This window comes from Trachypithecus francoisi, unplaced genomic scaffold (assembly GCF_009764315.1).
Source record: "Trachypithecus francoisi isolate TF-2019V2 unplaced genomic scaffold, Tfra_2.0 Lachesis_group20, whole genome shotgun sequence".
Taxonomy (NCBI): Eukaryota; Metazoa; Chordata; class Mammalia; order Primates; family Cercopithecidae; genus Trachypithecus; species Trachypithecus francoisi.
Genome location: NW_022681466.1, coordinates 20,652,938 through 20,666,838, shown reverse-complemented (window position 1 = coordinate 20,666,838; position 13,901 = coordinate 20,652,938). Strand labels below are relative to the sequence as shown.

Sequence of the window (13,901 nt, the reverse complement as noted above, 5' to 3'; positions counted from 1 at the left end):
CAATTATCTTAATGCTGAGCTATTTTTACTCTCTCTCCATCTCTGTCTTCTGCCTTTCTCCGTTGTGAGGCTCCCTCTCTCTCTCTCTGCCTCCCTTTGTCTCTTCATCTCTCAACCATGTTTTCTGTCCCTCTTTGCTTTCTCCTCTCTCCCCCCAATCTCTCTCTCACGTCCTGTCTCTGTACAGTCTTTTCCTCCTCCTTCGTGTCTGTCCCCTGTGTCTGTCCCTCTGTCAGCCAGTCTTCCCCACCCTTCTTGGCCCCAGGATTTAGATGCCAGAAGTGTGGGTGCCTGGCCACAGGCTGGGGGAGATGGGCAAACATCGTCCCTGTGCTCCCAAAGACCTCATCTTCCAGGCCTAGCTGAGAGGGAGGCTTCTCTGCTCTCATTTCCCTTCTCAGCTGCCCCAGCCTGGGATCCGGGGAATGTTTCCTGATCTGGGGTCTCCCAGAGCTCCAATAAGTTCAGCAGAGTCTCTGTAAATAAGCCCTCCTGCTCAAATGGGGCTCAGCTGCCATGTTCCCTGAGGCCTTTTCAGCTCCGACAGGCTCTGAGGTGCAACTGGTGGTCATGCCTCCCTGTCTCCATCCTCTCATCACCCTCCCAGCTGTCCTCTGTCCCCTTCATCCTCACGATCCTTCCCCACACCGCCAGCACTGGCCACAAGCCCCTTCCCCACCTCTGCCCACCCAGTGGCTGTCCGGGCCACTGCCTGGGTCATGCCCTTCCTGTACCCCTTCTTCCTTTCAGGGCCTCCTTATTTACCCTCCCAAGTCATTGCCAAATTGGCCTTTGCACTCCCCACCACACCCCATCTTCGACAGAGGTTCTGGGCCAAGCTAGGGGCTGCCAGAGATGCCTACACCCCTGGGCTGACAACTTGGCATCCGGCTGTTTCCCAACAAGTATATAAGTCAACAAACACACAGGGACTTGAGCCAGGCCTGGGGTTGGCCGATGTGGAGCTGGGTGACCAGGACATCCCGCTCCTATGAGCAACACTCTGGCCCTCCTGCCACTCTTTCCCTCACCCCCAGAGTGGGCCCTGACCCCAATTCCAGAAGATTCCTCTGGCCTCTCACTCCACCAAGGACCCAGATGCTGGGGCTGGGAGTGGAAAAGCTGCAGGAGGATTGGGGGTAGGGAAGGCTCCTGGCAGTTTCAGGCCTGAGAGTGACCAGGAGAGAGGACGCCAACACAAACAGAGCCCCAGGAAGACATGCTACGTACACGCCTACACACGCACCCTCTCAGTGCTAGACAGAAGCATTCAGACCCTCTGCACAGCCCCAAGGAGGGAAACAGCAGCTCCGGCAAAGGTACCCAAGGCCGGGACAGATAGACAGGGACATTCCACCCACAGGGCCAGCTCCTCCTGTTCCCGCTCCAGAGACACACACAAACACCTCTAGAGAGAGAGAGAGACTCACACCTGTCTCCCCCAACCCTGCTTCTGAATGCACCAAATTCACACACGTGATGGCACGTGTATAGGCAGCCCCCAAACCGCCCAACTCTGGGTCAGTCCTGTCCTCCCCACCCCATTAGATCTGGAGAGGAAAGACAGGAGCCACGTGAATCCAGGGTACATCATGGCAGGGCGCATTCCCCTTCTCCCTCACAGGAGCGCTCACACATTCACAACCTCATACCCCCAGCAACTGCACGGCGGGAGCTGTGGATACAGTCCCCCACTCCCTGCAAGCTGGCACACGCCTGCCCATCACCTTGACAGCCTCTGACATCCTCCCCGACACCCACACCCTCCCCCGCACACACGCAGTCCTCCCACATCCTGCCACTCACACCTGCATCTTTGACACTCTGACACACTTACACAGACACACACCACACCGACCCCCCAACACACACTCCCAGGCTATGGGCACCAAAGGGCCCCGGCACTCCCCTGCACACTCTCCCTGCCACGATGACTGACACGTGTCCTCCCACACACAACTCGGTCACACTCGCTGCCTTTCCAGGACACCCCCATTCACAGCGTGACAGGCTGGTACTCTCCCCACGACCTCACAGGCCTCCCTGAAATTCCCAGTGCCAGGACCACGAAGGGGTTAAAGCCAGAGTCCTGCCTCCCCGCTGCCCCTCTCCCCCTCCCTCCCTCTTTATCCTCTCTGCTGGACTCCATCAATAATGCAGCTTCAAGTTCTGGGGAGACCGCAGGGGGCCCCCCAGCCGGCTCTCCCGGCCTTGGCTCTAACTCCCACCCTCCTCCCAGCCCCAGGAGAACACGATTCTCCGTGCTCATTGGCCAGTTTCCTCTAAGCCCTCCCTCCGAGCACCCGGGCGCCAGTCCCAGGCGGAGGGGACGGGCTGGGGACCCCAAAGCTGGGACCGGAGGGGTGAGCCTGGCAGAGGCAGCGACACAAGCGGAGAGGAGGAGAGGCTGAGGGAGGGAGGTGGAGAAGGGCGCGAGAGTCAGAGAGAGGAGACACGCAGACACTCAGGAGGGGAGAGACACCGAGACGCAGAGACACTCCGGAGGGGAGAGACACCGAGACGCAGAGACACCCAGGCCGGGGAGCGCGAGGGAGCGAGGCACAGACCCGGCTCAGGGAGCGCGGGGGGCGAGCCCAGAGTCCCGAGAGCCTGGGGGCGCGCCCAGCCCGGGCGCCGACCCTCCTCCCGCTCCCGCGCCCTCCCCTCGGCGGGCGCGGTATTTTTATCTGTGAGCGAACAGCTCTCCTCCTCCTCCCGCCGCACAGCCCGCCACCTGCGTGGGGGAGCCCAGCACAGACCGCCGCCGGGACCCCGAGTCGCGCTTCCCAGCCCCGCCGCCCACCCCGCGCGCCATGGACCCGAAGGACCGCAAGAAGATCCAGTTCTCGGTGCCCGCGCCCCCTAGCCAGCTCGACCCCCGCCAGGTGGAGATGGTAAGCGGCCCGCGCCTCACTCCAGCAGTGTCCCCGACACACCCCGCGGAGCTTCTTCGCACTCGCAGGGAGCTGCCCCGGCCGGACTGGCCTGGGGGTGGGGGCGCAAGGGGAGCCCGGCTCTGCCTCTGTCAGGACTGGGTGCGGGGCCGCGTGTGAAGTTAGCTGGAGACTCGTGCAACTTTTTCCCGCGGCTTCGGTCCTAATCCCGGGGCCAGAGAGTTCCTGGCAGTGAGGCTGGGGGTGCGGGGGTGGGGGGACAGGCCGATTCCAGGCCGTCCGGGAGTGGGGCGTCCTTTGGTCCCAGCACAGTCCCCAAAGGGTAGTCAGTCTAATAGGCTACCACCGGGACCGCTCGCCTGGCTCCAGCCCAGAGCTGGTCAGATGTGAGCAGCCGCGGACACTGATCCTGCCACCCACGGCGGGAGTGTGAGGTTGCGACTGGGTGACCCCACTGCCCTGTCCCTCTCTAGTCCCGCGTGTGTGCCTGGGCTGGGGTCGCCAGAACCTTGCTCTGACCTCCTGCTGTCAGGCCCCAGAGCCCCAACCCCAAGGAGGGAGAGGTGACGAGTCATCACAAAGCCAGGCGTCTTCCTAAGGACTACTGAGTCCTCCGGAGAGCCTTCTTGGGGGCTGAGGGGCTTCCAAAGTTTGGGGGGTGCTGTGACAGAGGGCTCCACTTCCCATCCCTAGTGGAGCAGGGGTCACTTGTTGCTGAGATGCAGCTGGCTCCCCACCGAGCAGTGAGGAGGGGTCAAGTCATTGTGGGGGGAGATAGAAGGCAGGGGGTACAGTCCTGGGCCTAAGCAGCTTTGGGTAGGGAGGGTGTTGTGGGGAGCTTGGCAGGGGAGGTGGCAGTTTCAGCTTAACTCACCTGGTTCTCTTTGTGCATTTCCCTGGAGCTCAACAGGGACCTAATTAACTGACAGTTGGTCTGATTGCCAAGCTGGGGGGTGGGGGGTCAGTTGCTGGGAGTGCTCAGCACCCGCCTCCCCCCAATTCAGCTTGGCTCACGTAGCAAGGAGGGCAACTTTTTATTTCTCACAAGGCCTGGGTGAAGAGTTCTGCAACCTTACAGACACTGGCAGAGAAGCCCAAGCCCAGGCCCCCAGAGAGGTTCCCCCCCAGGCCCCTGTGGGTCCCTGAGCCTCAGCTGGAGGTGGGGGATGCCCGCAGTGCCCTGGCTTGGTCTCCTTCTGAAAAGCTGGATCCAGCTTGTTTGGAGCCCTTGAACTGACCTTAGGTGGGCAGGGCCACGTGGGTGCCATGACCCGTGGGGCATCTTCCCCAGGGCCCAGCCCTGGCAGCTGCAGCTGTAGCCAGCTTTGGCTTCCGAGGTCTGATGTTTTCAGAAACTGGGGAGAGGAAGGGCCTTGGTGGGAGAAGACAGGAAGGGAAATGTCTGTTCTGGAGTAGCCATGGAGTGGGAAAGGCATGGCCTGGGAGTCGGTGACTGGGGTTTTTCTTGTCCTTTGGACTTGGTGTGCTGTGTGGCCTTGAGCACACTGCCAAACCTCTCTGAGCCCTGCTTTTTCACCTCTATAAAATGAGGGGGTTAGGTGAGCTACAGAGTTCCTTTTGGCTCTGACAGACTTTGATTCAAAGGTTCCCTGGGGACTCCAAAGCACTGTTTGTTCCCTGCTATCTGGGGTGGGGTGGGGGCGGCTGCAGGTATCTATCTTGTCACCCCTCCCTCCTTCTCCTTAGATCCGGCGCAGGAGACCAACGCCTGCCATGCTGTTCCGGCTCTCAGAGCACTCCTCGCCAGGTAGGCCCCTCCCTGCCCACTTAGCCCCTGTCCCACCCTAGCTCTGATGCCTTCCTAGGGGCCCTGCGGAAGTTCCATGAACAGGAGTCAGAGCGGGAGACTGGGGAGTGGATAAGGTCTGGGAACCCAACTCTATTGGCTTTATTTATTGACATGACACCTCCCAGCCTCAGAAGGGAGAGGGCACACTTTCCCTGTCCCCAGAGATTGAGACCCTGGGGAAAATAACTCGGATTCTTTCTCTCTCTTCCTCTTCCTCCTCACTCGGTTCCGGTTTGGTTGGCTTTGGTGGCCCTCCTCAGAGGAGGAAGCCTCCCCCCACCAGGTGAGTTTCCTGGGGCAGCTGGAAGGAAGGATGCCTGGACCCTTTGGGGTGGGGTGGACGGGTGCCTGCAGTGACAACCAACCAGTATGGGGTGCCACCCAAGAGGACACATTAGCATATCAATGGGCAGTCCTCTGAGAGTGCCTCATGCCAGGTGCCACCAGCAGATCCTCCTCTGCTCAGACTCAGGGTGGAACCTCCAGGACCTAGAATCCTGCCCTAAACCAGGCCATGGCTTATGGGGGCCCTCTCAAAGCCACAGGGTGGGGAGGCTCAGCCTAGGTGCAGGACCCATTAGCAGAGGCTAAATCAGTCCGCTTGGGTGGCCATGGGTGGGATGGAATGGAGGGAGGGTGAAGGGGAGGGGCCTCTGCTAAGCCCCTTTAACCTGGCACTTCCCCTGGCAGAGAGCCTCAGGAGAGGGGCACCATCTCAAGTCGAAGAGACCCAACCCCTGTGCCTACACACCACCTTCGCTGAAAGGTACTATCCCCCCACCGACCTTCCTGACTGTCCCCTTGATTTCTGGAACTGGGCAGACGCTGGGGGAGCTTTTGTCAGTGGGGAGGGATTTTTTGGCCACACAGAACCCTCTGTCAGCGTGGCGCAACAACCCCATGTAAAGACCAATTTTTTCTCAGTCTGGCCTCGCAAAACACAGGAGCCCTGAGGCTGCAATGGGCAGCTGTGGGCCTTAACATCGGGTTGTGGGCTTGAAAGAAAAGAGATGGCTGGCCTAAGACAACAGCAGGCATCCGCGTGGAAGGGACTCCACCTGCAGCTCCTCTTCACCAGCCTGTGCTGGACCACATCCCACCCCTGCTCATCCAGGGCGCCTTCTCCTGTGGGCTTCACCCCTGGCCTCCCCTCCCATTTGCATCCCATTTGCACAGATCTGCACACTGGTCTCCTCTTTCCTGCTTCCCTTTCTCCATGGAAAAGCAAGCCATTCCTTTTGCACACACTTACTGAACACCTAGTATATGCCACGCCGAGTTGGTAGGCACTGGGCAGAATAAGACGAGTCAGATTTGGTCCCTGCCTTTGCCTCAAAGGGTCAGGGAGGGGCCAAGAAAGGTGACTCACACCCGAAATTCCAGCACTTTGGGAGGCCAAGACGGGAGGACTGCTTGAGCTTAGGAGTTTGAGACCAGCCTGGGCAATACAGTGAGACCCCCATCTCTATGAAAAATTTAAAAAGCGAGCTAAGTGGGCCTGGCACGGTGGCTCACGCCTGTAATCCCAGCACTTTGAGAGGCCGAGGCGGGCAGATCACCTGAGGTCGGGAGTTTGAGACCAGCATGACCAACATGGAGAAACCCCATCTCTATTAAAAATACAAAATTAGCTGGGCGTGGTGGCGCATTCCTGTAATCCCAGCTGCTCGGGAGACTGAGGCAGGAGAATCACTTGAACCTGGGAGGCAGAGGTTGTCGTGAGCCGAGATTGTGCCATTGCACTCCAGTCTTGGCAAAAAGAGCAAAACTCCATCTCAAGAAAAAAAAAAAAGTGAGCTAAGTATAGAGGTGCGCACCTGTAGTCCCAGATACTTGGGAGGCTGAGGCACGAGGACTGCTTGATCCTAGAAGTTTGAGGCTGCAGTGAGCTATGATCGCAACACTGTGCTCCAGCCTGGGCTACAGAGTGAGATCCTGTCTCAGGAAAAAATAACAATTTAAAAAAAGGGTCGGCCAGGCGCGGTGGCTCAAGCCTGTAATCCCAGCACTTTGGGAGGCCGAGACGGGCGGATCATGAGGTCAGGAGATCGAGACCATCCTGGCTAACACGGTGAAACCCCGTCTCTACTAAAAAAATACAAAAATTAGCCGGGCGAGATGGCGGGCGCCTGTAGTCCCAGCTACTCGGGAGGCTGAGGCGAGAGAATGGCGTAAACCCAGGAGGCGGAGCTTGCAGTGAGCTGAGATCTGGCCACTGCACTCCAGCCTGGGCGACAGAGCGAGACTCCGTCTCAAAAAAATAAAAATAAAAAAATAAAAATAAAAATAAAAATAAAAAAAGGGTCAAAGAAGGTACACAAAGATGTTTAAGCTTGGATTTGAAGGATCACAGGAATTTAACAGGCAGTCAAGGGCATCCCAGGTCCAGGAAGACGGAAGAAGGTGTGCAAAGAAAAGGAGATGCGAGTCAGAGGAGCACTTTTGGGCCAACCTGGAAGAGGCTTGGTTTCTAGTCAGGGAGCTGGGGAGATACACCTGAAGGAGATAGGAGGCCCTCTTCCTGACTAAGCCCTGATGCCTACCAACCCCCACCTCAACTCCTGCCTGGGGCTCTTCCTGCCCAGCCAGCCCCGTCCGGAAGTTGGGAGGGAGAGCTACTGGAAGAGTATGCTGGGAACTGCTTCGGTGGAGGGTTTAATAAGTTCCCAGCACCAGCCAAGGTCAACAGGTGTACCTGTCAGCCCACTTGCCAGGGTTGGGAACAGAGAGGACAGGCTGGGAAGCGAGGAGAGAAGGGAAGGGGTTATTTCACTTTCCCCAGTACAGGAAAACGAAGGGTCAGAGCTGCAGCAAGTGGGCAGTGTGGCTCAGCACCCGGAAGGACCTCCCCACCTAGAGGGGTGTGTGGAAGGCCCCAAAGCAGGCATGAGAGAGAAAGTGGCATCTTCTCAGGAGAGAATTTAAGAAACCCCTCTCCCTCCCACCTTGGGCTGGGCAGGGAGAGGCTGGGTGGATGTGAGGGGAAGACCTGGCTCTTGACTACCAGCATGGGGGAGCAGGCCGGGATGAAGATGTTAGGGCCAGGGTGCTACCATGCACCATGCAGTGGCCAAAAATGTGCACCCCCCAACTGCCCCTTTAGACCACATCTTAGGAGAGCCCAGGTGAGTAGAGGCAGGGAAGAGGAAAGGGATCAAGAGCTGGGAGGCCAGTCTGGGGCTAGGCTGGGGACCTTCAAGCTGAAAAAGGGAGACTTGGGATGGGGGGAGTTTAGGCTCCCACAGAGTGGGGCAGAGAAGGAGACAGCCTGGAAGGAGTGATGGGGAGACCCCAGAGAGTCCAGGAGGCATGAGGGAGGTGGGGGAGACAAGGGAGGCTCACGGGGCACCAGCGCAGGTGCTGCACACACCTTCTCTTGTCACTGTGGCTCACGAAGTGAACTCTCCTCCCCCGCTGGGGGAGAAGGAAGCTGCCTGGGCTGCCACCTGCTCTCCTGCCTTACCTCCCCCCACAGCCTTCATGGATCCTTCTCTACCAGGAGGGCACTGTTTTGTAGGCTTCGGTCCCTTTGTGGGCAAGGGAAGGTGCCTGGCAGGGTTGGGGCTTGTCAGGGAAGAATCGACGGCCCTGGAGAGAGGGCACAGCACTAAATCTTGGCTTGAGGGGTGTACTCCAAAGTCGGAGCTCTCACACTTGGCTCAAAATGAAGCTCCGCTGCGTCCCCAAGGTCAGGGCAGGGTGATTTATTGTGCTTTTATTGCCTGGATAGCTTGCCCAGAGCCAGCAGGAGGTACTGGGCTGGGAGCTGGGGGCTGGGTGGGGCAGCGGGCACATACAAAGCACCCTCTGTGCCTGTCCCCGAGTTGGCAGGAGCATGGCACCCTGCTCACTGTGCCAGAGGTTTCCAGCCTGGCCCTACCCCCCTGGGCCTTCTGAGGGGAGGGGCCACTAGCGGACCAAGAAGGAGCTGCAGCAACTCCCCATCCCCCCACCCCCAGCCCCTCCTCAGCACCTTGTCTGTGGCCTGGGAACTTTGTGTCCCATATGCTCTAAGATCCCGCCACCTCCTGCAGCCTCTCCTCAGTGGCCCCTCAACCTCTGCCATTCCCCAGAACCCCTGGCCCTGGCCCCTTTCTCTAACCCCTTGCTCCTTTCCATCTTTTGGAAACTTCTTTCCAGCTGCCCACACTGTTCCCTTCCCAGCCCTATCTGAGCAGGTCTTTGGAGGCTGGGGGGTTGCTTTCTAGGTCACCGCAGAGGGAGCTGGGAACCTGGGGATGTGGGTCAAGATTGTGGGGGCCGCATCTGAGCACGCCGCATCCCCAGGCACAGACTGCACTGGTTGCAGACTATTATGTCCTCAGCCTCAGAATTGTTCTGTCCCTTGGAGCCCGGGGCAGGAGTATGTGGATTGGCATCTATGACTGGGCAGTGCCAGGGAGTGGGGACTATGCACCACATGGGAGGTAGGATCAGGGTAAGCAGTGAGCCCTCAGCAGGCTGGGTACCCCCAAGAAATGGAAAGTGGCAAATTCCCAGGCCCTGGTCCATATGCCCTGTGCCTTTTGCCTGGGCTTGAAGCTGGGAGACACTGTCTCCAGTACTGGGTACTTGGCAAATCAAGCTCTCCAGCCAGGGAATGTTAAGCTGCTGCTGTGCCCGCCTGGTCTTGCCCAACCTGGTGCCCTATGGTGTGGGGGAGCTGGCTGGTGGCAGCCTCCTGGGGGCTAGCATCTTGGGACAGCTTGAGAGCCAAACATGATCAAATCTACCCCTGGCTGCCTCTGCCCTGGTCTGACCCCCATCAGGCTGACCTGTAACCTTTGGCCTTTGAACTTGGGCCCCTGAGGGGGTATTCTCTGCCCCAGGCCTATGGGAAGGAGGCTGGGGGCTGGGCCACACACTATCTCCAGATCCATGGGCTGTGTCTGGCTGACCCTTGCCTTCCTGGGTCCCCTCTGGGCCAGCTGTGCAGCGCATTGCTGAGTCTCACCTACAGTCTATCAGCAATTTGAATGAGAACCAGGCCTCAGAGGAGGAGGATGAGCTGGGGGAGCTTCGGGAGCTGGGTTATCCAAGAGAGGAAGACGAGGAGGAAGAGGAGGAGGATGAAGAAGAGGAGGAAGAAGAGGACAGCCAGGCTGAAGTCCTGAAGGTCATCAGGCAGTCTGGTAAGCTGAAGGGCCTGTGACATGTGGGTTCGGTGTGGGTCCTCCTTGAGTATATGGGGACGTCCCCTTCTAATTTAGTGTCTCATACACGCAAACTGTAGTGACACCACAGGGGCCTCCCTGTCTTCTCGCTCCATGGGGTGCCTCGCACTCAGACCTACCTGAGACATGGGCTTCCTCCATCCTTGGCTCAGTCCCTCTCCCAATCTGGTTTTCCCTAATAATTCCTCTCTTCCCTGGGAATTAAGGCCCAGGCCGTTTGGGGTTTGAGGCTAGAGCCAAAAAAGGACTTCCCACCTATGGTAGTAAGGGGGTGCGAGGACATTCAGGGATGGAGGACCAAGAGAGTCCAACACCCCCGTCACCTGCATTTCACCTGCATTTTTGAACCTAGGATGTGGTCTCTGCTGGGATGCAGATGGCTGCCTGATTTACTTGCCCACTCCAGGATTGTTAGGTCTGTTTCTCCTCTTTTTCCTTCCTAGGATGGAGTGGGAGGGTGCCCTCTAGTGTCTAGATGTAGAATTTAAAATTCAAGAACCAATCCTGTCTTCTGCATCTCCAGCCTCAGCTGCCTGGGAGAGGGGCCAGGGAGGGGCCTAATACCTGTAACAGAAGGCCTCTAAGCCAGATGTTCCAGATCCAAAACACTCCACAAAAGGTCCCAGGCTGGGCCTGGCGCGGTGGCTCAAGCCTGTAATCCCAGCACTTTGGGAGGCCGAGACGGGCGGATCACGAGGTCAGGAGATCAAGACCATCCTGGCTAACACGGTGAAACCCCGTCTCTACTAAAAATTACAAAAAACTAGCCGGGTGAGGTGGCGGGCGGCTGTAGTCCCAGCTACTCGGGAGGCTGAGGCAGGAGAATGGCGTAAACCCGGGAGGCGGAGCTTGCAGTGAGCTGAGATCAGGCCACTGCACTCCAGCCTGGGCTACAGAGCGAGACTCTGTCTCAAAAAAAAAAAAAAAAGGTCCCAGGCTGGATGTGGTGGCTCACACCTGTAGTCCCAGCACTTTGGGAGGCTGAGGCAGGCAGATCATGAGGTCAGGAGATCGAGACCATCCTGGCTAACATAGTGAAACCCCATCTCTACTAAAAATATAAAAAATTAGCTGGTGTGGTGGCACGTGCCTGTAATTCTAGCTACTTGGGAGGCTGAGGCAGGAGAATCACTTGAACCAGGGAGGCGGAGGTTGCAGTGAGCTGAGATCGTGCCACTGCATTCCAGCCTGGGCGAAAGAGCGAGACTCTGTCTCAAAAAAAAAAAAAAAAATGTCCCAAGGCCCAGAGATTTTCTAGGCAGGAAGATTTCACCCCCTTCCATGGTGGTTTCTTCCATGCCTGGTCATGGAAGGCTGGGCCACATCTGTCCCTCCTAGGGTACATTAAACTGTTTTTTTTTTTTTTTTTTTTTTTTTTTTTTTGAGACGGAGTCTCGCTCTGTCGCCCGGGCTGGAGTGCAGTGGCCGGATCTCAGCTCACTGCAAGCTCCGCCTCCCGGGTTTACGCCATTCTCCTGCCTCAGCCTCCCGAGTAGCTGGGACTACAGGCGCCCGCCACCTCGCCCGGCTAGTTTTTTTGTATTTTTTAGTAGAGACGAGGTTTCACTGTGTTAGCCAGGATGGTCTCGATCTCCTGACCTCGTGATCCGCCCGTCTCGGCCTCCCAAAGTGCTGGGATTACAGGCTTGAGCCACCGCGCCCGGCTGAGTACATTAAACTGTTTAGTCTCATTATTTATGGGAATACTGAAGAGTCAACCACCCCTACTAGAAGCTGTCAGCTCTTCCACACCAACAAAAGGTCTTGGGCCTCCTGCCTGCCTATCTGGCAGTGAGGGCATTGGCCATGGGGGCAAAAGCTGTTGCTGGGCTTCAGGCCCTTTGTGGGCAAGAGACAGCTGGAAGAGCTGAATCAGTTCCTACTGAGACCCCTCCAAAACAGTGGAAGAGGGGTGAGAGGAGACTGTTCCCTCAGGAAAAACAGCAAGTGGCTGGGCGCAGTGGCTCACGCCTGTAATCCCAGCACTTTGGGATGCCAAGGCCAGCGGATCACTTGAGGTCTGGAGTTCAAGACCAGTCCGGCCAACATGGTGAAACCTCGTCTGTAATAAAAATTCAAAAATTAGCCAGGCACGGTGGCACGCACCTGTAATCCCAGCTGCTTGGGAGGCTGAGGCAGGAGAATCCCCTGAACCTGGGAGGTGGAGGTTGCAGGGAGCTGAGATGGCACCACTGCAACTCCAGCCTGGGCAACAGAGTGAGACTCCATCTCAAAAACAAAAACCAAAAACAAACAAACAAACAAAAACAAAAGCAGCAGGGCACTGGCTCAAATGACAGCCCTATGATGGAGCAATATAAACCACCACGACTCCTAGTGGCTCCTGGGTGCTGGCGCTGGGCTGGGCAAGGTATTCACTATTACATCTTGTTTAAGGTAATCTACACAATTTCCCCCTTACTATTTCCTTCAGAAAGGTACTAACTGACTTACGTAAGTCATATGGCTAGTCGCTGGGAGAGCTGTTCTAGCCCAGTGCTCTCTCCATGCTGCCATGATGCCCCTGGAAAGCTTCACCTCAGCCATCAGAGACTTAGCTCACACTCCAGGACAGCCAGATGGATATGCGGAGCCTGTGTTCTTATCTCCTCTTTCCCATTCCCAGCTGGGCAAAAGACAACCTGTGGCCAGGGTCTGGAGGGGCCCTGGGAGCGCCCACCCCCTCTGGATGAGCCCGAGAGAGATGGAAGCTCTGAGGACCAAGTGGAAGACCCAGCACTAAGTGGTGAGGCTTGGGAGTGTGGAATGGGGAGGCGGGGCTGGGATCTCCGGGGATGGGGCCAGGCCCTCAGTGTCTCTCTGCTTGCCTTTCAGAGCCCGGGGAGGAACCTCAGCGCCCTTCCCCCTCTGAGCCTGGCACATAAGCACCCAGCCTGCATCTCCCAGGAGGAAGTGGAGGGGACATCGCTGTTCCCCAGAAACCCACTCTGTCCTCACCCTGTTTTGTGCCCTTTCCCTCGCCTGCTAGGGCTGCGGCTTCTGACTTCTAGAAGACTAAGGCTGGTCTGTGTTTGCTTGTTTGCCCACCTTTGGCTGATGCCCAGGGATCCTGGGCACTTGCTGCCTGATGCCTACCCCTGCCAGTCATTCCTCCACTCACCCAGTGGGAGGTGGGATGTGAGACAGCGCGCACTGGAAAATCCAGAAAACCGGGAACAGGGATTTGCCCTTCACAATTCTCCCCAGATCCTCTCCCCTGGACACCGGAGACCCACAGGGCAGGACCCTAAGATCTGGGGAAAGGAGGTCCTGAGAACCTTGAGGTACCCTTAGATCCTTTTCCATCCACTCTCCTATGGAGGATTCCAAGTCACCATTTCTCTCACCGGCTTCTACCAGGGTCCAGGACTAAGGCGTTTTTCTCCACAGCCTCAACATTTTGGGAGTCTTCCCTTAATCACGTTGCTCCTCTTGGGTGCCTGGAAGATGGACTGGCAGAGACTTCTTTGTTGCGTTTTGTGCTTTGATGCCAGGAATGCCGCCTAGTATATATCCCCAGTGGGGCACATGGTAGGGGGCGCCAGGTTTTCCTTGTCCCCCAGTTGCTCTGCCCCCTTCCCCTTTTTCCCTGACTCCAGGCTTGAACCCCTCCCGTGCTGTAATAAATCTTTGTAAATAACTGTGCTGAGACTCCTCTTTTAGGGGAAGCGGGAGGAAAAGGGAGGTAATGGGGCATCCTGATAGGGAAGGCCAGTGGTCAACCAAAGGTTAGGGTTTTGACCCTACTGTCCAATCCTCTAGTCTAGGAGTCTTTCTGCAGACAGCAGGCTCGGGGCACTCAGAGGAAGAACCACAGAAGTTCTAGCTCCTGCTTGGATAGCTGAAGGAGGCAGGTGGAGTGGGTGGGGTGGGGAAGTCCTTCTCGAGTAACTGGATTCCTCCAAAGATTCCCCCATCCCCACAGGGCTCCCCTCGGGAAATTCCCCTTTTTCCCTCAGAGCCAGGCCTGTGTGGCCTAATAACTACGGCTCTGGTGTTCTTTCCACTCCCCTACCCTTAAGT

The 13,901-nt window shown here is 57.4% G+C and overlaps 1 protein-coding gene across 1 annotated transcript; it reads left to right on the top strand.

Moving 5' to 3' along the window:
- Positions 1-2,059: 2,059 nt before the first annotated feature.
- PPP1R1B (protein phosphatase 1 regulatory inhibitor subunit 1B) lies at positions 2,060-13,519 on the top strand. Its single transcript, XM_033183197.1, has 7 exons — positions 2,060-2,894; positions 4,602-4,662; positions 4,965-4,987; positions 5,395-5,470; positions 9,633-9,836; positions 12,505-12,624; positions 12,714-13,519. The coding sequence occupies exons 1-7, from the start codon at positions 2,814-2,816 to the stop codon at positions 12,761-12,763; spliced, it is 615 nt and encodes a 204-aa protein (XP_033039088.1). The 5' UTR covers positions 2,060-2,813; the 3' UTR covers positions 12,764-13,519.
- The last annotated feature ends 382 nt before the right edge of the window (positions 13,520-13,901 follow it).

What these genes read in the sequence shown, in the direction of transcription:
- PPP1R1B (XM_033183197.1), top strand. Translation starts at nt 2,814, where the DNA reads ATGGACCCGAAGGACCGCAAGAAGATCCAGTTCTCGGTGCCCGCGCCC. An exon ending in CTCAGAGCACTCCTCGCCAG is followed by an intron (nt 4,663 to 4,964) that starts GTAGGCCCCTCC and finishes GGCCCTCCTCAG; the next exon opens with AGGAGGAAGCCTCCCCCCAC. An exon ending in GGAAGACCCAGCACTAAGTG is followed by an intron (nt 12,625 to 12,713) that starts GTGAGGCTTGGG and finishes CTTGCCTTTCAG; the next exon opens with AGCCCGGGGAGGAACCTCAG.